The 27,598-nt window shown below is 44.4% G+C and overlaps 1 protein-coding gene across 1 annotated transcript; it reads left to right on the top strand.

Moving 5' to 3' along the window:
* Positions 1–435: 435 nt before the first annotated feature.
* Positions 436–24,938, top strand: LOC142026366 (E3 ubiquitin-protein ligase RBBP6-like). Its single transcript, XM_075019322.1, has 19 exons — positions 436–601; positions 4,699–4,798; positions 6,768–6,806; positions 7,440–7,476; positions 11,272–11,316; positions 13,727–13,815; positions 13,935–14,031; positions 14,876–15,015; positions 16,402–16,571; positions 17,366–17,469; positions 17,919–18,110; positions 18,191–18,269; positions 18,377–18,434; positions 19,602–19,967; positions 20,300–20,401; positions 21,688–21,879; positions 22,075–22,604; positions 24,018–24,161; positions 24,934–24,938. The coding sequence occupies exons 1-19, from the start codon at positions 436–438 to the stop codon at positions 24,936–24,938; spliced, it is 2,655 nt and encodes an 884-aa protein (XP_074875423.1).
* The last annotated feature ends 2,660 nt before the right edge of the window (positions 24,939–27,598 follow it).

The following is a 27,598-nucleotide window of genomic DNA, read 5'->3' as shown; positions in this document are numbered from 1 at the left end:
GAAATGGATCGCTGGGCTTGGAGGTCATTTGGGGAGTAACTCCTCCTTCCCTGCAGACCTGACCATTGTTTGATCTTTGGCCATGCATGGTGAGCTGCCCTGCTCAGCATATCAGATCAGCATATCAGAACACAGAGCTGCACACCCCCAGGCATGGCCTCCCCATCCTGTTGCTGATGTCTGTGCTGATCTGTGCCGATTGGCTTCTTTTCACCTGTGGTTCCTTGCTGTGCAGGGTTCGTTGTTAAGCAGAGTTCGTCATTACGTAGAACCTGCCCCACCGCCATGTTTGAGACATTAACTCTTTCGGTCTCTCACAGGGCCTCTCCCCATCGTCCGCCTGCCCGCCTGGGCTGCGAGGAGGAGCCGGGCGAGCATCGCCTCCATCTGCCACGGTAGACGCTGTCGTGGAGCAGGCATCGCCTGGCCCCGACCATGTCGTGTGTCCACTACAAGTTCTTCTCCAAGCTGAACTATGATATGGTCACCTTCGACGGCCTCTACATCTCTCTGCCTGACCTCAAGCTCCAGATCATGGCCCGTGAGAAGCTGACGGTGGCCAGCTGCGACCTGCTGATCACCAACGCCCAGACCAACGAAGGTGCGTGGGGGCAACAGGCACGGGGCCTCGGGGACTGCCCGGCTGGCGGTGTCGCAAACGACCCCGCGACAGCTTGGGTGGAAGCTGGAAATCCAGTAATAGTCCAGTCTGTTCATCAGGATGTTTCAAGGCAGTGCTTTCAGTGCAGCTACACAGATGATTTGTTTGTCGCAAAGTGTGCAAGGGGCGTTGATGAGAAGAGAGCTAAAAACTCACCTCGTGAGAAAGCATAATTTTAAGCGCTAGGGGGAAAACGTGTTCTCGGGAGTTACCCTCTTTTGTGGTAGAGAGAGTCTGGCATGTTAGTAGTCCTTGTCAGCTCTTACTCTGCAAATCCTTTCCCCAGCAGCATATCAGCTGGTTGGCAAGGCATCTAAGGCTAGTCAAGGCTTTTCTTTGTCATTTCACATATCGGCTTGCCTTCTGATGACTTCTGTTCTGAAGAGCTTCTGTACTTTATCTGGGTGAAAATACTTCTCTGCATAGTGCTCAGAGAGGTGCTTTTGCACTGCTGTCAGACTCCAAACGGTGGGTTAAAGCAGGCCGTAAAATAAAGTAGGAGCTTTTTTCAGTAACCTGTTGATAGCATACATATGACAGAAATTAGTAAAGCTAGCAGATTTTCAGAAGTATAGGTGAATTTAAAAATGGGATTTTTAAATTGTGCATTCAGCGCGAAGCGGAGCATAACCTGAGCTGCTTGTACTTTTTTGCAGGAGGAAGGTCGTGGATACTAATGCAATAGCTGATTTAAGATTTCCGAGTCCGTATGAGGCAGCAGTCAAAGTAGCTCTTGTTTAACTTGTCTGCCTCCATGAAATACTTCTTTGCCTTGGGTCTTTCAAGCATACCAAGTTTCTTGTCTTTTAGACTGTTATGTCTCTTCTGCTCTTGACTTGGAGATAACATCCAAATCTTCCTTTGCTTTTGCAAGCTTTCTGAGTTAACGGGATCCTTATTTTTAATCACAGGTCAGATTGACAAAAGCCCAGTAGCCCCTTACTGGCCATCCCTGCCAGTAAAACAAAAAACAAGTGTTGTGCTATCAGGGAATAGGAATCAACAATGTTGTTACCTCCAGCTTTGCTGAACATTTCTGTTGGAGCGCTGCTTGGACAAGTGTGAAAAGTAGCCTTGTTGGGCATGACGTCACTGCTCACTTTGCAGATGTGGAGTCACGAGGTGAGGCAGTGTGACGCTGCTTTGCAGGTCCTGGTAGTTGCCGAGTCTCTGCTAGGGGATGCTGCTGCCCATGGGGAACAGGTTCCTGCTGGGAGACACCAGTTCATTCTGAGAGCTGTTAGACTAAGCTGGCTTCTGTTAAATTCAAATTGAGAGGGACTTCGGGAATAGCGCGCCAGATTTAGTCCTTCCCTATTTAAAAAAAGAAAAAAGTTGACTTTTTAGTCGACATTGTTTGGCTTCACCTCTCATAAAATTTCATCACCAAAATTAGTTCAGTTAATTGCGGCGAAGGAAAAATAAATGTCTTAAAGCCAATTGGTATCAGGCCCCTTCACAGAACTAACTCAGCAATGGACTCTGCTGTATGTAAACACTCTTCCACAAATTCTCTGAGACGGTGACCAAGCTGGTGGGATACTTCAGTACCAAATACAAATAGGTGCCGGGATAAGTGTCCTATACAGAGAAAGCCTTTCCTTCACCGCACTATTGTCACTCTTCAGCTGATCCATTTAAATGTGCGCTGATGGACTTTTAAGGTGAATTCAGTTTTATATCAGTCTGTTACTAGATGGCTGGACCTCTCTTCATGGTGCACTTAACAAGCGAATTGAAAACAAGCATATATCACAAGATATATATATATACACACACACATTCAAGGATAAGTCTATTCAGAAGGCAGGTGTCAATGCTTCTCTTCTAGTGGTCAATGAATTGTCACCAAGTACTAGAAGAGGACTTCCTCTTTTTGCATCACACAGCTGTTGGGCATGTTCGAAGTGACCTCTGCAGGCTTGCATCATTTGTGAATAAATGCATTGGTTGCTGTCCTCATATATACAGTCTCTTCCTAGGCGAGGTGCTGCCACTTGTAAAGCTGCTGCAGAACTAGAACAATCCTCAGTTCAGCACAGGCGTAGCAAACTCCTGCCTTTTTGTGGAGCCGCTGTTGCTTGTCCTCTATCTCTGAAATGTCAGTCCAGCGGTTTGTGATCGGGACCAGAAAGAACGCTCTGTATGACTCCATTCAGCAGGTCGAAACAGCTGGTTTGGGCTTCTAGATCTGCAGCTGCCATGATGTCCCAGTTGCCTGCCTGGGCCCCAGTACTGCTTCAGCTCCTTCTCCATCAAAAAGTCCCAGTGCAGGCCTTTCTTGACAGGTGGCTGTGGAAGGGTTAGAGTTTCTTCTTTGAGAAGAGCTCTAGGGGTTGCTTTCAGGATATATGACTTCTGTAAAAGCTTCTGTTTTCGTCATTAGTAGTCCTTTCTCCTACAATTTGAACCTCCTCGGAAGTCCAGAGGAAGCTTGCTGTTCGGTTCCCTAGGGGGGAAGATCAGGAATTAGTTTCAGCTAAATGATTTCTCAGTTTTCTGAAGAAGCATTCTGTCATTTGGAAATAGAAGTAAAATGTTCATTTCATTGTGGAAATAATGTCTTCTGGTAGGTGAGTTTTGGGGTAAGAGAGGTTCCTGCCTGTAGGAATAATATACTGAAAAATGAAGCATAAATTGTGAAATATTCCTGTTTTGTGTGTGATCACTGAGCAAAACCACCCTGTCAGAGCTTGACTAGATATACAGCATCTTTGGTTTTCAGACCATTGTTCTGATTCGGTCTGCAAAGGTAAGAGCTTTTAATATTTAAAACTGTAGGCAGATTACAGGGAATGGCTGCTGATAGTGATTTAAAATATTTAGTCATATCCAGCTTGTGTAAGGACAATATAAAAACCATTCTCATGGAGAGATCTTTGCATTTTAAGCTTACTCAGTCCAAGTGTCTCAGGTAGTTTGGTTTTTTGATTGTTTGGGCGTTATGTAGAAGGTCAGAAGGCTTTCCTCCTCTTCAAAGACTAACATGGTGTAAGCCCAGGCAAAGCATGGGTAGCTTCAGGCCCACTCTCTTTTCAAAAGGCTTTTCACGGCTGTCGTCGTAAGGAATTTTGTTTGAGTGTCTCAGCTCTGCAAAATGAATCGCAAGAATTCATAGAATCCTGGAATCATGGAATGGTTTGGGTTGGAAGGGACCTGAAAGATCACCCAGTTCCAACCCCCCTGCCATGGGCAGGGACACCTTCCACTAGACCAGGTTGCTCAAAAGCCCAGGGACGGGGCATCCACAACTATTGACATCCAATTCACATCCCTTGGGTTAATTCAAACTAGATGATAAGCTTCAGAGGGGAGATAGCACTTTAGTTGGAGCCAATTGTGCCCTACTTGTGAAAGCAAGCTCAAACCCCCCCAGATTTCTCTGATCCAAATACTAGCATTGCCAGTTTTGTTTCCATTTACACGTAAAGCGCCGAGCAGCTGAGAAGCGGTGTTGTTGATGGATTAAGCTCCAAGGAATAGACAGAGATGGCAGGCGCTCTTCTGTGTTCTGTCAGTCTTGACCACTAGCAGCACAGGGGAATTGATATAGTTAACAGCTAGGAAAGCAATGGCGCAGAGTTGTCATGCTTTAGCTGAGGGCCTCTTTTGTTGCAGGGCAAGCTAGTCAGACTTCAGAATCTGGTTTATGCAGGTGAGACTTTGCTGTGGTTGGTTTTTCTCCAAAGCTCTGTTGGTTTTGTAGCCTAACAGAAGCAAAAGCAACTTAAGCTAGATCAGGAAAGAACCTCACGCATTAGCAGACTCCGCTTCAGTGACCTTTGAGACCATTTTGCTGTTGGCATTCCAACCATTGTAAAACCATGAAAAAGATTGTGCTGCTTGTGTTTGATTATCAAACCTGAAGGTTTCTTGAAATGTACTTTCAGTGTGTTGGGACGATAAAAGTGCAACGTTCCATATCAAACTTTGCTTTTCCATCCGTAAAGGGATTCTCTGAAATGTTGTGTAATTATGTATTGATATAGGTTCTCGTAAAGTGGCAGATTCTTTTTCTGTATTGATGTTGTTTTCAGAATACACAGATGGTAATGCCCTGATTCCTAGGAACTCATCGGTAATTGTTAGAAGAATCCCTGCTGGAGGAGTTAAAGTCACCAGCAAACCCCGTGTTACGTAAGTATCCGTAAAGCATTGTATTCTTGGTTAGGGGTTTCAGTGCATTAACTTTTTAAATTGATATTAGTTTACAAGAGGCATTCAGATTGTATCTTTCTTGTTAAAGCTGCTGTTAATTTTTGTTGTCATGGGCTAGATTTTAATATATCTGTCCCAAAGCAGACGTACATGTTTTGGCCTGCTGGGAGATGGGGTTGAAACTGCAACAATGGTAGCTTTTAAGGTGATTCCATTGGGTTTGTTCTTGGGGTTGATTCTTCTGAGAGCCAAGTTGTAGATCCCATTTCCTCTACGTGGAGAGATTCCTTATTTTATGTGTTTGATTTGATTGCTTTTATAGTAAAGACAGATAGGCATTGTTGTGTAAACTTCTAATTTCTTCCCACCTCAGAAGAGTCTGATTGTCAGTGTTTGACTATTTCTTGCATTTGGGGGGTGCAGGGTGGGATATGGCAGGTATTCTTACCCCCTGGTAAATCTGGGTGTTTTGCATACTAGACACAGAGGAAAGACCAAGGGTTGCCAGCTGGCAAACCATGCAAACCAGAAGTTCCATTCATAAGTGATTCCTGTTAGTTTCCTAAAGACAATGTCCATTTCAGGCCAGAGAAAAAGAACACTCTCCTAAAGTGTATCACCTTTTGAGCGAGTACAACAAAGGAATAGTTAACCCCTTCCAAACTTGAAACTCAGTAAGCAGTTCAGCACGTTACCAGGCGTTACTAGTTCTCTAAGTCTGTTTTTACCCTAAGTTGCTATCAGTGCTCCAGGTTTTCAATCTATATTCCTCAGATTTCTGGAGGACAGAGAATCGGATGTGTTGGTTAAACTTACAGCTATGCAAATGCAGTGCTGACTACAGGATTATTGCTGTCATGTATGTATTCAGCTACATTAGCATTGTTTGAACATTCATGTTTTCCAGCCTTCTTAAAGAGACGCCTCTCCCCCACAATTAGTAGGTATTATTAGCTTGTGGTTTTGCCATGTCTTTCTCATGTTGGTTCTCAGGCAATAAAGTAGACTGGTGAGTTACTGTGTGTCTTGAAAAAACAGCACAGCAGCATCCTGGTACCTGTGAAGCATTTGCGAGCAAAAAACCCTGAATTGCTGTGAGTCTGCCTGTAAACTTTGGGCATATTACTTCAGCAGTTGCTGCAGTGCTTTCAGGCACTACCTAGGAATTCAGGACGGCACAGTGTTGTGCTTGTAACCATGGCCTTGTTTTGGCCATGTTTAACTTAAATATGTGTGCTTAGTGCCGCCTTGTCAACGCATCCTCCGTTTCTGGTTGGCTGGCGCTCTCTCCTGGTATCATAATCCTGCCCTGAAATGAGAGGAGAGATGCTGCTAGCATCAAAGATCAAGCAAAGACCTGTATGTGGGGATAAGGAAAGAATGGCGCTGCTGTTGTAGTGTTGAAAATGAACCAGGCAGATGAGCTTTCTATTCCTTCAGCTGGAAACATTGCAGAAACAACTGGTAGAGTGGTTAATGTTTGGGAACGAGGAATGTATGCTATAACGGTGGAGAGGCCTTCAAAAATGCGTTACTCACCTTGTTGTATGTTCTTCAAGGTAAATGGATGAAGAAAGCATTGCGTGGTAATCTAAAGTATTTCCCTGTACTTCCCCATCTTCAGGAGGTACGTGGCTGTACTTGCGAGCCTGGTGGTATTCTAGCAGTGGCAGGAAGCATGAGCCTTTCTAGTTGTACGTAAATTCCACAGCAGCCATTGAATTGTCTCTGCTCATGGGACGCTTTGGATGACGTATGAATTGTTTGTTAACTAGATCAAGGGCTGCACGTCTGATTCCTGATGAGTGGCATGCAGATACAGATCAATAAGTGTGTGGAATCTCAGCAAGTTTTCAAATGTAATGACTATTGCCAAAAAGATTGTAGCCTTTTCAAGATTATCTTAAAGCAAATTCTGGCAAGTAAGACCTTTTCTTTTTTGTCACAGGGCTCCTAAATCACACCAAACCCCAGAAACTGCTTTCAGGTGACATTTCTACTACTATTTGTAGTCAATCTTGCATATGCTAAATGTAGGAGCTATCTGAATACAGTGCTTGGGCTTTCACAAAGAAACTCTGTTCTAAAGCCTATGCTGCTGCCATTCTTGTTATCTCTTTGTCAGATGACTGACTGTTTTCTCTGAAGTAAACTTGCACTTCAAAGTGTCTAGAACGTCAGTGTTCTTTCTTGGAAATTAAAGTACTGTATCTGGTACCCATTTGTAATACTAGATATATACGGATTGGTTAAAGTTGCCTTTGTATTTTGAGAGTTGATTATTTAAGAACACCAAGCTGTGATACAGACTTCATCTTTTTGATACTGACGCAGCAGAGACAAAATACCTGAGGGCTTCCTCTTGCACTGTTGTGTTCTATAACTGTACATCTTAATTTGTGACAAAGTAGAAACGGGATTTGGGTCTGTTTGTTGGGTTTTTTAGTTGCGCTGAATGTGCCGAGAGAGAACAGTTTAGGTATATGAATAAATTTCCCCATTCCCTAGACTATCAGAACATGATGTTTTGATGTTCAGGTTTTATAACCTGTTGTCACTGCTTTATGCTGGGTCCAAGTGCTTTACTTGAAATTCTAATCACCTTTATTTCTTCTTCCAGGAGTCAAACTGAGCCAGTGCGTGGAACATCAAAAGCAGTATGTAAAAACACAATCTCACACTTTTTTCTACACACTGCTCTTAATTCTAAACCATGTAGCCTTGTATTAATTTTCCAAACATTAACTAATTATATATTCCAGTAAAACCTGGTGTATGTTGTAAAGACAATGTCTTTGATTCAGCATAGGAAAAACTGGGTAATGCCATCACTTGCACAGGTCTAATGTAAATATTGGTATTGGTGCCTAGTGATGCATTGCATTTCACATTGAATATGCTAGACTATTTCCTGGATGACTTTGTGTTGTACAGGTAATGTATGATCGCTTTTAGATCATGTAGGTGCGAGGTTTGCACAACTGAACATGGTGCCATGTTCTACATCTGTGTATAGCTAGTAAAGCGTATGTTTGTACATTGTTTTGTTTGTAGGTTGTTTTGTGCTTTTTGTTTCTTGCAATCCAAATTGTTTGGAGTGAATTTTCTGCTATTTCCACATTATATCACTTAGCTTTTTTTTTTAAAATACTCTTTTTGCCCAATGGATTTTGAAAATGTTATCAAAACTCACGGAGAAACCACCGTGGTTAAACTTGGTACTGTTTCGTACTTGTGACCTGGGGGTTCAAACAAATAGCCAAACCAACATATCCCATACATTTTGAGGACAGTCATGTGCAGCTAAATGTTTCCATTTCATGTCCTTAAATGCTTGGGTATTTGTTCCTAAAAGTGTATAATTGAAGTGATATTATTTGGGCCCCTCTGAGTACATGTATGTCTTTAAGAGATTGCCATGAATTTAAATATGGTTGCTCCGCAAAGTGGTATTCGGAAGTTCTGCATTTGATCTTTCCACTCTATCTGATGAAGCAGTTTAGTTTAATAGTTTGTCTGCAAATGAAAATATCTAAGACCCAGTGTAGAGATTTTGGCACAAGGTTAGAGCCTGGTGTATTTGTGGGTAAAATCCCTGTCATTTGTCTGAACTTCTGCCTGCAGTACTTTTTTGGACCTGGGTGGCTTCGGGGTTGGATGCTGCTTTGATTTCCCAAAGGTTAAGCCTTTCTTTAGTATACCCCCACTCTGAATTTCCATTTGGAAAAGGGGCAGCATTTTTCTTCGGGTTAGAAAACACTGTCATTCGGCTGCTAAACTAGAGAGAAGTCACACAAGGAAATACCTGACTGGTAATGGTCTAGATCTGGATTTGCGACTTGGGTCGAAGGCTAGGTGTAACTGTGCTTTTCAAAATAGCCCTTATAATGTAAAAATTCCTATTTGTTGGTTTTTATTTTTCATCTTCAAGTATAACTGCTTTTTCTTCACTAGAATGGTGTGAGGCTTTGCACTAACCCTGGATCATTGGATCTGATCCCTTGATCAGCTGTTTGGGTAACTTAATCTAGAAATTGATGAGCTCTGGGGTTGTGTTCTGTCAAGAATACAGCCTCTGATTCTCGTGGAATGGTATACAATGAACTTAAAGTGGAAAACTTCTTGTATGTTGGTGTAAAAACACTAAGCCTAAACCTGACATCCATAATTCTATCACTGATTGGTTCAACTTCCTTTTTGGACATGAAAGGCTCTCATTGTGAGCCCAGTGACCCTAGCAGTTAATGGAAGGCATTTATGTAAACTACCTTTATAGTATTTGATCTAACTGAGATGGGGTTTTATTTCTTGGAAAGAGTTCTTTTTCTCTTTGTTTACTAGCTTGTGTATAAACACAAATCACATCTTCATCAATAAGGTTACCATTCTTTCAGCCTCGTGTGTTCCCTGGTGTCTTTGTATTACGTTTCTAAGTAGCATCTTACCATAAGCTTAGATAGATGTCTCAAAAAAATATTTTGTTTTAAGAAAGGAAAAATCCTGGAGTGGGAGGGAAGACTTAGTGTTAGTTAGAACTAATTAAAAGGAAGACAAAGCAAGACTGTTCCCTTCTTGTTTGCTCTGACTGTACCTGATGTGGGTTGTGGGTAGCCATAGGGAGGGTGGAAGCCTTGCATCTCTCTTTACAAGTCCTCTCTCTCTCTCTCTCTGTCTCACACACAGAGTAAAAGCACTGCAGCCTCAGGTGCTTCTAGTGTTGGAGGCACAGTTAGCTTTATTCTTAAAGCTAACTCAGGTCTTGGTCTAAAGTGTGTGGGGTTTTGTTTTGTTTTGTTATTTTAAATAAACGTCTTTCTGCATGTATTTCAAAGCCAAACCTGGATCTTAGTGTGGTCTGAATAAATCACTGGGAAGGCTTGCCAATTATTGTTGAACAGTAAAGCAGCAATGTTAAAATCAGTTCAGATTTTTTTTTTTTTAAAGGATGCACAAAACCTTATACTTTGAATATTTCTTAATTGTCTTGCTCTTATGTTAGCTGTCATTCTACACTTCCAAATCTGTGCTGCTGTCCTACCGTTACTACTGCCAAATCAAGAAAGTGAATCCTATTTGTTTTCGTATTCCTATTTCAGTAACTGCAAGGATCTCTAGTTGGTATTAGTCCTCAGAGGCTGCAGAAATGCAGAGAGTCACGCGCATTGTTTTAGCACCGCCAAGCACAGCTGTGATCCTTCCTGGCTGAATTTTCAGTTTAACCAAGCTATTGGGTTTTAGGAAACCACTGTAATTTAAATGCAGCACTCCAGGAGTGAGATTAGCCTTTTCCTCCTATTTTCTGTGTCTTGAGGACAGCTGTTCAGTTTACGCTGTGACACTTTATTCTACATTTTTGAACAACCGAAGTCCTAATAAGCAGTGATTCAGGTGTCTTTCTGATCATGTTTTGCTAGTGTAAGCTTAACTGCTGCTTGTGGCATAATATAATTCCATATTCTGGAAAAGGAACAAGCTAAGTGTTACCCTGTTTACTTGTGGAAAACCAGCATTTCAGTATTAGTTCTCCATAAACGCTGCAGCCTATTGCAAACTAGTGGCCTGAGGGCTTCACTCCTGCAGGGTGTTCCAGGAGGTAGGTGGGAGGGAGGAGTGTGGTTGCAGTGGAGAAAAAAATTACAGGACTGTGCTCTGACTCCATGTTTTCATCATCATTAAAAATTGGGTTTGCTCTGCTAGTAAGAAGCATAATATTAAATTCTCACACCTCCGGAACTAATCTGGATAGTATGGCCTGTGGTCTAATAAAATACAAGACATCAGTATTGTCTGTTTTTGTAGGCCGCTCTGTCATGGTAAACACCTTTATTTCACTAATTTGAGCAGCCTGTTTTTTTCTAGACAAAGTGGTGGTTTACTTTCATGGCTGATGTTCTGGCTTGGTGTTTTTATTTGGGTGTTGTGGGGTATGGTGAGTTTGGCATTTTTAAACTTAGTGACGACAGGAGGGGCAGAGTTCATGGTTGAGGGCTGATACACCTGTGCTTGATTTTGCCAGGCAGCTACTGTCTTCATAAAAGCATAACTGTGTGCATTTAGAAGTGATGAGATGTTAACGGATTAATTGACAAGCTACACTGCAAATAAGTTTCCTGTAGTGATGCTTCCTTCTCAAATAAACTGAAATCCTTTTTAGCTGAAAATTGACAGATGTGAGCATTTGACAAGGGTCCCTCTCTGAGATACTGTGGAGCAGTAAGTTGATGTCGAGCGGGTTTGGTTATTTTCGTTTCTTCTCATTAACCACACAGGCACTCTTAAGGTGCCATAGGTTTGGACTTTGTTTTGAGCAAACACAAATTGCACGGGGTTGGCAGTGCCCCTGTCAGCGACACTCAGAGGATATAGTGCAGACTTTCAGACTACAGTAGACCTTAACTATTGCTATGTTTTGACTGTAGAACTTGAATATGTGTTTAATTTTTTGTGAACAGACAGATGACTCTCCTGCATCTCTTTCTCTGGCCCACCTTGCTAAGGTATAGATATATTCTTTTCAAATTCTTTAAAAAAAAAAAGTGTTTGCTTTGTTTTTTAAAATCTTATACTGTGATCTATAGCTGGATAACTGTTGTAATGGAAACAAAATTTAATTTAATTTTTATTAATTTAAAGTATTAATTTTAACTTTAAAATGTGTGTCTATTTTGGTACTAGCCTGTAAAGAGCAGTTCCCACTTTGGGAAGATAGAAGGGGAGTACCTTATCAGCCTCAACGTAATGTTGCACTATTACTCATCTTCCAGACACACAGAAGCAGCATTTCAGAAGCTGTTTACCATTTCTCATATGTTTCATTGATTTTGCATTGGAAACTAACAGTTTTTCCAGAAGAATTGAATGGGCTGTAAGTTACGGGCATTTGGAGGGGGGAGTGTGCAACAGCCAAAAGAGAATCGTTTCTGTAACATGGACAATTGCATGGCTGTTTTTGAATTTCTAGCCATTAAAGTTACAGATCCATTCTTTTAATGCTGCACAGTTTCATAAATGCTAGTATATAGACAGTAGACAACATAATCTAATTTGTTGGAATGCAGACTGTGTGAAGTGTGAAAGTGTACCTGATTGTTTCTAGGAATATACCGATGTGTATGTGTGGCATATTAGCAGATGTGACCTTCTGGAACTGTTGTAATGCCATGTTTTGCTATGGACCTGCTTGCATTTTTTGCTCAACAATGTGTACCTTCCTCTGGGAAAGCACTACTGGCTGCACTTTGTGAAAAGGCATAGTGCTAGCCAATGAAAGAACTAGTCTTTAAAGTTACAAAGCTTAGAGAGGGCAGGGCCTAATGCAGAGGAGCTAGTTCTTTCTTCTGAAAAGGAAGGCTGGAGTTCATTTCCAAGAAAGAGGAATCTCTTCACACTGGTCACTTCTTTCCTTTCTCACTGAAGAAATTAAATTGTGTGCATCTGGGGGGGGAAAAAAAATGTTTGGAAGGTAGCCACCAAAAGAACTTGGTCTCCATTAGTGCTGTCCCTAAACATGTCCTTGGTACTGTAAACTTATGCCAAATTTTACTCTTAAAATATGAAGAAGTGTCCTTGTGGTGTACACATTTAAGCTTTTGAGAAAATTTCAGTATTTCAGAAAAATACAGGAACATAATGGAAAGCAGCTCAAACCTGTTACTTACTCTAACGTCTTTAGTGCAGACTGACTTGGCATGGAGGTGATGCGTTAAGAGTTTTCTGGTTTATTATTACTACGTATGAAATGCCATATTTGAATTTTGGTCTATTCCTACTAATGTGTTGTGGGTTTTGGATGTGTTTTGTAAACTGTTGGGTTCAAAGAAATTAGTCAAGTATCTGTAAAGCTTTCTGTAAATGTTAATGGAAATGATTTCATAGGTGTTGCTCTGGATTATGTTACTGTGGAGAAAAAAATGGTGTCTATGAAACATCCATTTAATAGAATGTTGAAACTAGTTGGTTGCTTTTGTGAATGAATACATATAAAAACAGAACCATGAGTGGTTGATCTGAGTGGTTGATCTGAATGCTAGGTGCTTGAAGGTCCACATCCTTTACAGCCTCTCCCTTAGACCCTGCTTGGATCTGGACTAGTGTGAAATAAAAACATTGGAACAAATACTACTTTGAAAAAACAGCTGGCTTCAATAATTTGAAAGATCTATTTCTGCATAAGGTTGATATTACAATTTATATGTTAAAAGGACACAGTCAACTGGAAAAAAAAATGCAGATTGTGCTTCCTGTAGTTAAATCACTTAATATGAAGAAGTTAGTAGAGGGAGAAGCATGCAGTTTGGACTGCCTCCAGCACATGATGGTCAAATTTGTAGTGACAAGAATCTTTTGTCTTGCTGAGGGATTATTAAAAGCTTGCTTGCTTTTAATGCTTCTGTGTGGGAAGCTGCATTTCAGCAAGCAAAAACAACTTCCCTGACTCTTAAGTTGTGTGTCCCTTTAATGCTGCAAAATGTAAATAAGGATACTTGCATGCATCTTTCTCAATTAAATGTACAGTGGATGTCTTCTTCAAATAGGCTGGAGCTTAAAAATCACCTTAAAAATACTGGATCGTGTAATGTTGTCTACTTATGCCTTCGGTCCACTTGGAAGACAATTGGATTGGTTACGCCAGTCTTTCTGTAAGGTACAAACAGAGCCTAAGGTTTTGAGTGCCCAAGAACGCTCTTGTCAAGTAGGTTAACACGCACACAAACACCATGTAATAACGGTGTAAGGGCTCCCCAGAACATCTTCAGGACAACGGTATTTTCTATAAGCAGCTCTTTTCATGCAACCTCAGCTAGTGTTGTGCTGCTCTTTACAGGACTGGGTGAGCGGTGTTGTCTTTGGCTGTGTGGGCTTAAACGTGTTTCTAATGTGCGTGTCAAATAATTGCCTGTTAAACAGACTGCCAATCTGGCTGAAGCCAGTGCTTCCGAAGAGGATAAAATAAAAGCTATGATGATCCAGTCCTGCCATGAATATGATCCAATCAAGTAAGTGTTGATAATGTCAGATCTGTTCTTTGAAGATTATGGAAAAAACTGTAGAGGTGTTTGGTTTAACAAGCGAGACATGTGCATACCTTGTTCTTTTATTCCCCCAAAACTTGCAGTTACATGAAGAAACCCGTGGGTCCACCTGCATCGTCATATACTTGCCATCGTTGCAGAAAACCTGGCCACTCTATGAAGAACTGCCCAAGAAATGGGGTAAGATTGTGGGGGACTTCTGGTGTTACCTAGTTTTTAATTGTTTTACCCTGGCAGTTAGGTAACAAGTACATGAATACTCACGTGAAGAATTGTTTCTCTTGGGGTGAAATACAGAGCTTATATGGCAATGTTGCAAAGCCTTTCAGAATTTGAGGGAAACCTGGAATTAGAAATGTAAAATTTTCTTTTTTTCTAGGTCATGGACATGAAATGTGTCCATAGATCTTTCTCTGTGAACTTGTATGCGTGTTTTTGTACATTTCAATGTTATTGGAAATTTTTCTGGTTTTAACTCTTTTTAGTGACAGTTCATAGTTTTTAGTATTTTGTATAAAAAGAAGATGTTTCTGTTGACCCCATCTACTGAACATTTGTGTGTTTTAATCAGACAAGCCTCTGGTTGCGTCTTCATGCCGTTTAATGTTAGTCACTGAAGGTACATGCATGAGGTATGAATTTAGCCTTCATATAGAGATGGTGAACATAAGTTTCCCCAGTGAGTGATTCAGAGCACTGCATTAAGCTCTCCCTCTGCATTGCCCTTTGGAGGAGGAGGAGCGGCTTTGTGTCTCTTCTCTGAGTGGATGGTGAGCTAAGGGCTGTTTCGCCCTTAAGGAACCTGAGGGTAAGCCAAAGAATGTCGACCGAATTCAAAACACTGCTCAAGCCTTTGGAACATCCTGGCTGTATTCATTTAGGAAAAGAAGTATTTTAGTCGAGCGACCCTTACGCTAGGTAAAAGGAGAGGATTAAAGGCTCTTGCTACTTAAAATCATCATTGAAATGTCATTTTAAGTGTGGGTCTTAAGATGCGGTATGTCTGCATTTCTTGTCTCAACAGGACGAAAGTTTTGGGTCTGTGCCCAGGATGAAAAAGACCACAGGAATTCCAAGGAGCTTCTTGGTGGAGGTGAAAGATCCCAAAAGGAAGGGTGTCATGGTGACAAAAACTGGAAAATACGCAATACCACGTGTTAATGTGTAAGTATGGAATTAATTGGACCGACCAAAAAGTGAACGAGAGAAACCGTGCGTAAATGTCTGTATTGGCTTTGTGTGGCAAGTTTTTGGTAGCGGGGGTGGGGGGGAAGGTTACAGGGGTGGCTGCTGTAAGAAGCTGCTGGAAGCTTCCCCTGTGTTCAAGAGAGCCAATACCAGCCAGCTCTAAGACGGACCCGCCGCCAGCCAAGGCCGAGCCAATCCGCAATAGTGGTGACGCCTCTGTGATAACATTTTTAAGAAGGGAAAAAAAGTTGGGACAGAGGGAAAACGGCAGCCGGAGAGAGGAGTGAGAACATGTAAGAGAAACAACCCTGCAGACACCAAGGTCAGTGAAGCAGGAGGGGGAGGAGATGCTCCAGGCGCCGGAGCAGAGATTCCCCTGCAGCCTGTGGGGAAGACCATGGTGAGGCAGGCTGTCCCCCTGCAGTCCAGGGAGGTCCACGGTGGAGCGGAGGTCCACAGTAAAGCAGATGTCCACCTGCAGCCCGTGGAGGACCCCACGCCGGAGCAGGTGTGTTCCCAAAGGAGGCTGTGACCCCGTGGGAACCCCGCTCTGGAGCAGGCTCCTGGCAGGACATGCAGATCTGTGGAGAGGAGCCCACGGAGCAGGTTTTCTGGCAGGACTTGTGACCCCGTGGGGTACCCACGCTGGAGCAGTGTGCTCCTGAAGGACTGCAGCCCATGGAAGGGACCCATGCTGGAGCAGTTCGTGAAGAACTGCAGCCCATGGGAAGGACCCACGCTGGAGAAGTTCATGGAGAACTGTCTCCCGTGGGAGGGACCCTGCACTGGAGAAGGGGAAGAGTGAGGAGTCTTCCCCCTGAGGAGGAAGGAGCGGCAGAGACAAGGTGTGATGAACTGACCGTAACCCCCATTCCCTGTCCCCCTGCGCCGCTGGGGGGGGAGGGTAGGTAGAGCATTTGGGAGTAAAGCTGTGCCTGGGAAGAAGGGAGGGGTGGAGGGAAGGTGTTCTGAGATTTGGGTTTATTTCTCATTACCCTACTCTGGTTGATTTGTAATATATTGAGTTAATTTTCCCCAAGCTGAGTCTGTTTTGCCCGTGACGGTAATTGGTGAGTGATCTCTCCTGTCCTTATCTCGACCCACAAGCTCATCTGAGCTAATTTCGTTGTTGATCCACTGAATGGGAGAGGTCTGCGGTGGGAAAATTGTTCCCCCCTCCCTATTCTAGTGTGGTGGCTATAGAAAAGTAGGTTCAACTAAATGCCTATGTTTTAGGAGGCTAATGTGGAGTGAGAAGAATTCCATCTCCTGTCTTCCTTTGATAAGATCCAAAGCTTGGAAAAGTTCTCCTTTACCCATCTTTAATTTGTTTCTTTTTCCTTCCCCTTTCCCCTCCTCCAGGGAAGCTTATGCTAGAAGAGAGAAGGAAAAGCCTCCCTTTTTACCGGAGGAGCCATCCTCTTCCTCCTCAGATGATCCTATTCCAGAGGAGATTTTATGTCTCATTTGTAAGGAGATAATGACTGATGCGGCTATTATTCCCTGCTGTGGAAACAGTTATCGTGATGAATGTAAGTGTGAACTCCCATGTTTGTTAATTCAAAACAGCACATCTGCTCTTCTGAAAGCAGAAAGAGGAGATAGCGAAATTATTTTGTTACCAGTTCTATTTTATACTTAAGTATACCCTGAATAGGAAAGGGCTCTTCTCGTATAAAGGGGGAAAAAAGCCACAGAGCTTTAATAGTTAAATAAATAAATAAATAGTAAAATACATAGCTTTTTAGTTAAATTTACATGCGGAAGGACGAGTATGAGAGGAGTGGCTGATTGTGCAGGTGATTGCAGTATTGGATATTGAGTGCATTTAGTTTGCCCACAGCCCTTTCTCTCATACAAAACTATATAGCCAACTCTGGTGACTTTCGGTGGTCTGCAACAAACGGATAGTTAGCAGCATTTAATCCACATTTTCCTCCACGGGAGAGTTGGTTAAAACCTTCAGAGCGCGAACCTAGTAATGGTTTTTTGAACCTACTATTTGTTTTTCTGAGACAAGTTTTATTCGTTAACCTGGAGGGTGGGGACTTCTCACTGTACTATATAGTGGGAAAAAGACTAGCTGAAACATCAAGACACAGCCTACTCTACATCTTCAAATGTTACAACAGTGACATACCAAAACTCTAGAGTTATTTGCTGCATACTAGAAATTTTTTACGCTATTGAACCTTTATAGCTTCATGCTCTCACTTCAAGACCATATTCACCTGTTGATCATATAGGTGTTTTTATAGTTGATTAGAACCCCCAAAACTTCCTTAGTTTGGCTAAATGCTATTTTGATTATTCTAATTGTACACAGGTATTAGAACAGCCTTACTGGAATCTGAGGAGCATAGATGTCCAGAGTGTCATCAGACAGGTGTTTCGCCTGATGCTTTAGTGGCCAACAAGTGCCTACGCCGGGTAACCTGATGACTTTTACGTAAAGTGCTTGTAAGAATAGGCTCTTTGTAAAAAGCTGAAAGGGAAGGAAATATTAGTTTACATCTGCTTAAGCAAGGTTGACTTGAATAAGGCTAAATTTACCTTTCAAGTGCATTATCTGTTATCACAGAAGCTTACAACTCCTTGGAGACAATCTGGCAAATTCAGGTCATGCTTTTGTTTAAGGTGATTGCCTCGCTTTCAAATTCTGTGTTAACAGGGCAGTACTTTGAATACAGACACTCCGAGTTACCAATCACTAGTATCAGTGTTTAATGTGATGTGTTCATGTATCGGCATGTTGATTTCTTTGGGGATTGATAGCATTTACAGCTAATTACACAAGTAATTTTACTCTGTGGAGGCTTTTGTTCGTATATCTGCTGAAGTTTCATATTACCTTTGCGTAAATGTTTTTCTGCCTCTAGGCTGTGAGCAACTTCAAAAATGGAGCCGGTTACAGAAGAAGGCACCGTCAGCAGATGTGGCACCACCAGCAGCAGCAGCTGCCACTGCCACCACCCCCACTCGTGACTCTTACACCTCCTGCTGCTCTGGTGACTGCTGCTGAACATTCTACATATTCGTCTCTGTCAGTCAGCAGTTTGTTGGAAGAGAAGGTAAGCTTTGTTTCAACATTTGCAGCGATTCTTGTATTTTAGTAGAGCTTGTTTTCCAACTGTCTGCATTTATTCACAAGGGCTGTCAGACCCCTGTACTAAGACAACCAGCATTACCAAGTCGTCTGGGCCCCCAAGGACAATCAACACGCACCACTGGTAAGGAACTGTAACTTTTAATTTTTCTAAAAAGAATTTCTGTTAAAAAATGATCTTCAGATACACTGAATGGGATTTTTTGCTTTTTCCTCTCTCCACTCCAAAAGGTCATCCAGCGAGAGCCAGTACAATTTGCTCAGCAGGTGGCAGACCAGGCTGGGAACTGTAAGTGTTCTGCAGAAATTCAATGTATTCATACTGGTAACCTGTTAAATGAGGCTGTAACACATAAATTCTACAACAGCTGATTTATGATGAAGTAAGTGTGCACAGATAGTTGTGTAGAATACAAGTGGTCATTAATTTTTAAATGGCCTAATTTGAATTGGCTTTAACAAAGGGGTATGTGCTCGCAGTAAGATTATTTACAATAGAAGTCCAGTGCATAATTGAAAAGAGGACTCTGAAAAATGCACGCTTTCTGAGGAAACCATAAGTGCATCTAAAAATCAAATCTAATTAAAGGATCAGGTGGAAAGCCACCCTTTTGCTCACTGGCTGTATAAGGCTGAAGAAATTGATTTCCCAATAGAAACCAGCCTCCAGCATTCTTTTTTGAACAACTTAGTTGATTCTGATTGAGCAAATCATTGGAAAAGTCAAGGCTGTTATTTTAGGACAATTCTGAGTTTCTTCAATTTAGTCGTCTCAGATAGCCAAGCTGCTTTCTCTCCGTTGGAAAGAGAAGAGTCTGTTTTATCTCTTATTGCTGTGCCAAGTCAGTCCTTCATTTTTTTATATGCTTGATGTTAGATCGACTGTAAGGGTGCACTGTGTTTATAAAATCTCAAAGATAAATCCAAACAAAAATGGGGATCCACCCCACAGATGATTTAAAATCTCAGATTCAGTAAGCAAGAAAATAACAATGCAGGGACAAGAACAGGCCAAGTACATCATCATGAGGCGACAGCACAGGAAGCGTATGTGGAAGAGGTTAAAAGAAGTTTGAGAGAAGATGAGTTAATATTTGTGCAGGACTTTGAAGGTTAGAAGTGCGAAATATTAAGTGTCTCCAGGAGTAGCAGAGGAGCGGTGGGCACATGGCACGTGGGAGATGGGAGTCTCTGTTAAGCGTGGGCAGCCTCCACTTGCAGCTGCAAAGCTGAGTGTCAGGAGAGAAGACCGAGGGGAGTGTTGGGGGTGAGGATGTGGAAGGCAAGTATGAGGATCAAGAAATGAGTGTAATCTCACATGAACGGAAAGCAGGGAGAAAAATGCTTAAGTTGAGAACAAGAAGTGCTCCCCACCATGCTCCCGCTTCCTTCGCTTTCCTCTTTAAAATCCGACAGAGTGTAACAAACAGTGACACATGGTTTTGGGTTTCTTTAGAGGTCCAAATCGAGGACGCCTGCACAGCGAGTGTACCCAAAGGACTCAGGCCCCAGCACTACCAGAATCAACACCAGTCTTTGTGCCTGTGCCTCCAGCTCCCTTGTATCCTCCAGCACGCCACGCACTTCCTCTTCCACTGGGGGTACCACCACCACCGTTTCCTCCTCAGTTTCCACCTGGCCAGCCTCCATCTGCTGGGTGCGCTGTCCCCCCTCCAGGATATCCCCCAGCTCCCGCAAACACGTCATCAGCTTGGGTTCCAAGAGCAGTACCCATGTCTCCTCCACCTACCATCCCAAGGACTCAAGCATCTCCTTTCTCTGGGGAGGAGTTTTACAGAGAACAACGGAGTCTTAAAGAGGAGTAAGTATTTGGCTCAGTGAAGCTGCGTTGTTCTTCATTTTTGTATTTTGATCACATAATGAGCTGCAGTTACACTCAAGTGCACCTGACGTAAGCAAAAATGACAGTGTTTTTTCCAGTATACTTTTGTGTTGCAGATGGTAAACATGCAAAACTAAACCAAGACAAATGTAATTCTAAAACTTTCCCTAAAACTTGTAGGAACGCTGAACTGTTTTTGCTGAAATGGGATGTTCCCCTGTTGCATTTGCATGCAGTCTATATTTTCTCATATTGGCCATGTTTTGTCTCTTGGTGCCTTTTTGTAATAAAGGTCAAACTTATTTTAACAGGGAAAAGAAAAAGTCCAAACTTGATGAGTTTACCAGTGATTTTGCTAAGGAATTGATGGAATGTAAAAAGATTCCAGAGGAGCGTAGGCATTCGTTTTCCAGGTAACTGGTTTACATGTCTGTAATGGAGCAGCAGGTTGTCTGGAAGAATCAGGGGGAGTTCCACTGCACCCCTCTCTCATTGGATGGATTGGATGATTCAAGGGATTAGCAGGGATAGGAGTTTCATAGGTAGGTTACTGGCTCAAATATGGCAGAGATTACAGTTGACTGATGGTGATAATGGGGCAGCAGTTGTTAAGGAACAGGGGTCTCTTTCCCTGAAGCTTCTCTGCAATGACATCCTTCACCTCCTGAGAGCCGTGAGGAGGCTAGGAACTGAATAGGTGTAGTAGCCGGATTTTCTGCATCTCCCTGTTCTGATTGTAACCATTACCTCAAAGCACATCGGAGGAGATATGTGAGAGAAATTGTCTTCCTCTTTTGTCTCTCTCCTGTAGGTACACGGAGAGATTTTAAGCTGGACTGCAGACTGGTGGCTTTCACTAGAATTTTGTTGACATTGTTAAATGAAAAACAAGAGAAACTTGTGAAGAAAAAACGCAGGGCAGCTGATGTTTTCTATCCCCCCAAATCACTTGGGCAGGAGTCTGCATAGCTGTCTCTTAGTAATGCTGTCAGTATCCTTCCTAGAGTAATGGCATTGAGTCATATTACTCGAGGCTGAGTTTAGAAGCATTTAGATACGACTCTTTCTTGAAGCGCTGTCACTATCCTTGGTTAGAGCTAGAGGTATGTGCAAGATTTTGCTAGGACATTGGGCTAGAAGTGTTGATTGTAAGACTGCAGTGCAAGTATTTTGCATCCTGTACAAATTGCCAAAGAAGTAGTGAAGTTAAAGAGACTAAGCTGGCATTTTAAAATTGAGCTTTACTGTCTTCAGGCCAAATCGTGTTTTCCTGATGTTTGATACTGCACTGTAGCCATTAAGACTTGCTCTTTTTGCATCTTACTGCAACAAAAATGATTTGCGCTGCATGTCGTTGCAGAGTAGTGAAAAAATGGGTGCGTTCACATAGCAGTAGAGGCCACTATACACCACCTTAAATCAGCCGATAGCTATGGTAGTTCGCGTGGTAGAAGTGAGTGGAAACAGACTTAGCCTTCCTGTATGTTTTTCCATTAACAAAGCAACAGCTGTTCTGTCTTGTGAGCCGAAACTTGTACATGTTATTAAGTTCTTCGGTTGGCAGTAGCATTATGTCAGCAGCTGAAAGAACATAAGTGTATGGAGAGTCAAAAACCCCAAAGCAAATCTGGAAGGAAAAAACTGGGGAGAGTGACTGTTTTGAATTAACTTCGTGTGTGTGTGTTGTGTTTTTTTTAAGGTCCAAGTCTCCTTCTAGTGCTTCATCTTACTCTAGAAGTTTCTATACCTACTCCAAGTCAAGATCAGCTTCTTCCCCCTCTCGCTCCCACTCTCGATCATTTTGTCGTTCCCATTTGCATTCCTACTCGCGATCGCGGCTGTATCCAAGAAGAGGCGAAGGGAAGAGTCGTAACTATTGTTCTAGGTCAAGGTCAGCTGGTAATAGAGCTGGAAATTACCCTGGAAAATCTTCTGGAAGAGCACACCATGTCGTCAAAGATCCTACCAAATCAAAAGAGAAGGAAATGGAATATCCACAGGGAGATGGCAAAGGAAATAAACATCAAAAACACCAGAAGAGAAGAAAAGGAGATGAGAACGAAGGATTTCCTTCATTTCGTGAAAGATGTCCTGGAATGGAACCTCCTGCGAAAAAAGTGAAGGAGGAGCTTCCCAAGACAGGCGGCATTGAAACATCTTCCTCTCAAAAGGGTGAGAAGGTTCTTGGTACCCCACAGAAAGTTCACCCAAAAGTGACAAAAGATCACCCAGAAACCAGACCAGCCGAGGAGGAAAAGGCAAAGAAAGACCACAATGAAGATGACAGTGAGAGTAATGTATCTGCAAAAGATGAGGGAGCTGCAGGAAAAAGTCCAAAAGACCCCAAAGAAAAGTCTGCTGATAAGGTGAAAGAGGATACAGCAGCACCTGCTGCAGTTGACCAGCCTGAAGCAAGCAGAAGTCAAAGCCGTCCCAGTGTTAGCTGTAGTCAAAGCCCTTCTGAGAGTCAGCCTCGAAGCCACAGCAGCAGTGCCAGCTCGGGAGAGAGTCAAGACAGCAAGAAAAAGAAAAAGAAAAAAGAGAAGCAGCAGCCCAAGAAGCATAAGAAGCACAAGAAGCATAAGAAACACAGGAAGCATAAGAAACACATTGGAAGCGAAACGGAATTGGAGAAGAGCCAAAAGCACAAACACAAGAAGGAAAAATCGAAGGAAAGCAAAGATAAAGATAAGCAAAACATGAAATCTGTCACTACATAGAATGACGGATATTAAAAAAATGACTTAATTCCTAAGTCATCTGTATTAGATTTTGATAAAATGTAAATGAATTCAAGCGTTGCAAATAGTGACATGGAAGACCCTGTGCTGCACTTAAAATATTGCTGCTTGATTATTTGATTTTTACATCAGAGCTTTATAAAAGTGAACATTTTGTAGAGAATTGTGAGTTGTGGCCATGTATCATGAAAGGTTTTGCTGGGGCATGTTATTTTTAACCATTGTTGATTAGTTTGGGTGGGGTATACTGCAAAAATTTTCACAGCTGAATTTTGTTTTAATTGCCTGCCAGAAGAAGGTGGTACCTGTTATAAAATAGCAGCAGCAAAATGCTTTGCAGAATCCATTACAGCCCTGTTATGTCACTTTTTGGTTATAATACATTTTCAGTAAACTATCCAACGTGATGAGATTTCCAGTGATAGCTGAACATGAGCAGAGAAGAGACTAGTGACAGAAAAAAGGTACCAGTAGAAGCTTGCTGGTAGCTAACATGTACGAAAAATAACCATATCAAGGGGTTTCATTTGGAAAAGACAGGTAGGACTTTAAATCTTTTGAACTGATGCAATGTGGGGAGGTGCTGCCAAGAGGTATGTTTTTTTCCTGTGCCAAGCGGCCTTGTTTTTCTATTGTAAAAGGTAGGATGTGGCCCCAAACATAGAGCCACTCTTCACAGCTGGTCCTGACAATTTGATCCCAGAATGATCCCAGTTCCTCCCAGCGTGTTCCCAGTTACTCCTATTCACACCCAATGTCATTCCCAACGTCATTCCAGTTGCCCACAGTTGCCCCCAACAAGATCCCAGTTGCTCCCAGTCTGGTTCCAGACACACCCTGTTGCTCCCAGCATGATCCCAGTTGCTCCCAGCATGTTGCCAGTTGCTCCTAGTCACTGCCAATGTCATTCCAGTTGCCCCCAGTTGCCCCCAACATGGTCCCAGTTCCTACCTGTCTGGTTCGAGTTACTCCCAGTTGCTCCCAGCACGATCCCTGTTGATCTTAGTCACGCCTAACACTATCCCAGTTGCCCCCAACATGATCCCAGATGCTCCCAGTGTGGTTCCAGTCACTCCCACTTGCTCCCAGCATGATCCCACTTGCTCCCAGCATGTTCCCAGCTGCTCCTAGTCACTCCCAATGTCACTCCCAACGTCATTCCAGTCACTCCCAGTTGCTCCCAGCATGATCCTAGTTCCTCCCAGCATGCTCCTGGTTGTTCCTAGTCACGACCAATGTCATTCCAGTTGCCCCCAGTTGCCTCCAGCATGATCCTTTTTCCTTCCAGTGTGGTTCCAGTCCCTCCCAGGTGCTCCCAGCACGATTCCAGTGGATCCCAGTCTGCTCCCAGTTACTCCTAGTCACTTCGAGTCACCCCCAACTTCATTACAGTTGCCTCCAGATGCCCCCAACATGATCCCAGTTCCTACCAGTGTGGTTCCTCTCACTCCCAGTTGCTCCCAGCATGATCCCAGTTAATCTTAATTACTCCCAAGATCATCCAAGATGCTCCCAACATCTTCCTAGCTCATCCCAGTGTGGTTCCAGTCACTCCCAGTTGCTCCCTGCATGACCCCAGTTGATCTTAGTTACTCCGAACATCATCCCAGTTGCAACCAACTTTATCCCAGTTCCTGCCAGCATGCTCCTGGTTGCTCCTACTCACTCCCAACGTCATTCCAGTTACTCCCAGTTGATCCTAGCATGATCCCAGTTCCTCCCAGTGTGGTTCCAGTCCCTCCCAGTTGCTCCCAGCACGATTCCAGTCAATCCCAGCCTGCACCCAGTTGTTCCTAGTCACTTCGAGTCACTCCCAACTTCATTCCATTTGCCCCCTGTTGCTCCCAGCATGATCCCAGTTCCTCCAAGCACGTTCCCAGTTGCTCCTAGTCACTCCCAGTGTCACTCCCAACGTCATTGCAGTTGCCCCCAGTTGCCCCCAGCATGATCCCAGTTCCTCCCAGTGTGGTTCCAGTCCCTCCCAGTTGCTCCCAGCACGATTCCAGTTCATCCCAGCCTGCTCCCCGCCCACTGTAGCCATGGCTCCACCCCTTTCCACCCTGGCCACGCCCCCTCTCGCAGTCGCTCCGCCCTGTCAGTCTCCTCGCCCTTTGTAACGGTGACTCCGCCCTCTTCTGCAGTAGCCCCGCCCTCTCAGGCTTCCCGCCCTTTTTAACGGCCGTTGCCCTTCCGTTTCCTCACAGACTGAGGGGTGAAGGGGTCCTGGCGCTGCCACAGCCGGCAGGTCGTGGTACGGAAGGGGGGGACGGGGACACGGACACCCTAGCAGGCGGCTGACCCCCCCAGCATGGACTGGTTCCAGTACAAGCGCTGCTTATGCCAAGAGGGAGCCCGCTTTGCCGTCGCCAGGTGCGGCCACGTCCTCCGTGCGGTGTGCAGGGGCGCAGGTAGGAGCCCCTTCACCCCTACAAAATGGAGGGGCACCCCCCTCATCTTGAACCCCTAAAATGGCAGAAGGGAAGGAGCCCCCTGACCTTAACCTCCTAAAATGGCGGAAGGGAGGGATGCCCCCTCACCTTATATCCATAACATGGCGGAAGGGAGGGATTCCCGCCCCCCGTCCACCTCACCAAAGGGTTCCCCCTCCCATCTTGCCAAACTTTTTCCCTCATAACCGCCATTTTGGAGGGGTGCTCGAGTCTGGTTTCTCACGCAGGTCCGTGCCCTGTCTGCGCCGCCAGCTGCTGCTACCTCCCCATCACCGACAAGGTGAGTTGCTGCCCCGTCCTGGCTGCCATTTTGACCCCTTCTCCTCCTTCAGCCCTGGCCACCATTGTGAACCTTCCTCCTCCTCCATCACTGGTGGCCATCTCCTCCCCTCCCCACAGGTGTGTCTGTAGGAGAAGCTCTTCTTCAAGAGCCTGGCCGACATCGCCCTCAAGCACTTGACCCACAAGTCCCAGGCGAGGAGGAGGAGGAGGAGGATGGAGGGCAGCCCACCCCACACCAGCCATGGGGCCAGCCCCACAGCCTCTGCCCCACAGGTCTGGCGTTTCCAGCGGGCGCAGTCCAACCTGCTGCTGGCCTCTCACAAGGAAGCGGGCCGCCATGTCCTGGACCCCGGCAATAGGTGACGCTGTCCTCCCTCAGGGCCGCCATCTTGAGAGGAGTCCACCTTCCTGGACGCCACCTTGGAAGGGTCTGCCCCCCCACACCCTCTCCCTGCCACCATCTTGGGAAGGTCTGCTCCACATCACAGACCTGCTGGAGTGCAGGGTGCTGGAGGTGCTGTGGCCGGAGTACGGGGAGCTGCGGCGCACTCAGGTGACCCCCCTATTCCCCCCACCCTTCTCGTTCAGTCCCCCCATCTCTTCCCCACCCCCACTCACCCCCCATTTTCTCTCCCCACAGCTCTCCCCTGGCTGGTGAGGGGGCAGGAGGTGAGACCCCCGCTGTGGGGTTTCAAAGGGGGGGGCTGTGACAGCATTGGCGGTGGCACCCCCATATATCTCCACGCACGAGCAGCATGCCCCGGCCGGTCAGCATCACCTCCCTGGCGCAGACAGGTAGGTGCCCCCCTGCCCTCAAATTTTTGGGGTCCCCCCTATCCCCTATTCCCCCCCTCTTTACTTATGAGGACCACTGGGACCACCCTAGGGGCATCTGGGATCATACTGGGAGCAAGTGGGACCACACTGGGGGCAACTGGCATCATACTGGGAGCATCTAGGACCATGCTGTGGGACTCTGGGGCCATGCTGGGGGCAACTGGAATCATAGTGGCAGTGACTCTCAGGGTGAACTCAGTTATGCATGTAAACCAAAAACTTGGCATACATACTAGGCCGAAACGTATTCTCTAGCTTTGCTCTGAAAACCACAGGGGGATTTTTGCATTTTCACATGGAAAACACCCTTATGGAAGGTTCAAGAAGCATCTGTATCACTGATATACCAATGCAGTGGCATAAAACGAGTTGAAGACAAAACTAAGTCACCAAAACCTCTTGTTTTTGCTTCAAACTAGCCATCTGTTCTGTTTCCATCACTTTCAGCTTTGCCTGCCAGACTTCTCTGAAGATAAAAAGAAGAAAGCCTCCCCTGCTTGTGAGCACACCTGGCCAGGTCTTGGGATCCTGAAAAGCAGGCCAGCAAAAGCCAGTTGGGCTGAGCTGGCCTTCGGGATACCTCAGCTCCTTCCTTTGCTACTTGCGTGCCTACATTTTCCCAACCATTTATCATTTACTGCTCAATTCTCAACTTCCATCCTCTTTCCAAGGTAATTCTGATTTGACTTTCAGGACAGATCATAGAGTAGGTAGATACGGGATGAAAGTACAGGCTGGTCTGCGCCTTCCGAGCTGCAGGCTGAGCTATTACACCTTGATAGGCTGGCCAGAGGTGGGCTACGGGTAGAGTTCCTGTTTGCTATTTCCTTACCATATCCTAGGATAGGTAAGTAGGGGGTGGCAGTGTAGTCTGAGGCGTTGGGCTCAGCCTAGAATGACAAGAAGCCTGCCCTGACTGAGGCGGTAGGAAGGGAGACAGAGAAGGAGCACGGCAAAGGCAGCCGTTAAAATAGTGGCCGAAAGCCGGTCACTCCTGCATCCAAGGTGAGCAAGTGTGGGCTGGAGAGCCCGAGGGCTCTGCTGCTAAGGCTAGCCACAGGTAAGCAGCAGGTCCTCTTCAGAGAAGGTGACACGCAATGCAGTCTTTCAAAAGGGCCTCGGTAATTGCTGGCAACTGGAGTCCTGTGACAGGGACAGTGGGGCCATCAGCCTGCAGCTCGACAGCGGTTACAAGTGCCACTGAAACACTGTTGGTGGCGGATGCTGTTCTGTGGGTTGCGTTTGGGGTTTTTTTTCAGCATTTTGTTGAGTTACAGTTATTTCTTTGTGATCAGGAGAC

The sequence above is a fragment of the Buteo buteo genome, chromosome 33, assembly GCF_964188355.1.
Source record: "Buteo buteo chromosome 33, bButBut1.hap1.1, whole genome shotgun sequence".
Taxonomy (NCBI): Eukaryota; Metazoa; Chordata; class Aves; order Accipitriformes; family Accipitridae; genus Buteo; species Buteo buteo.
Note: the sequence above shows the minus strand (reverse complement) of the source record. Positions and strands in the feature narration are given on the sequence as shown.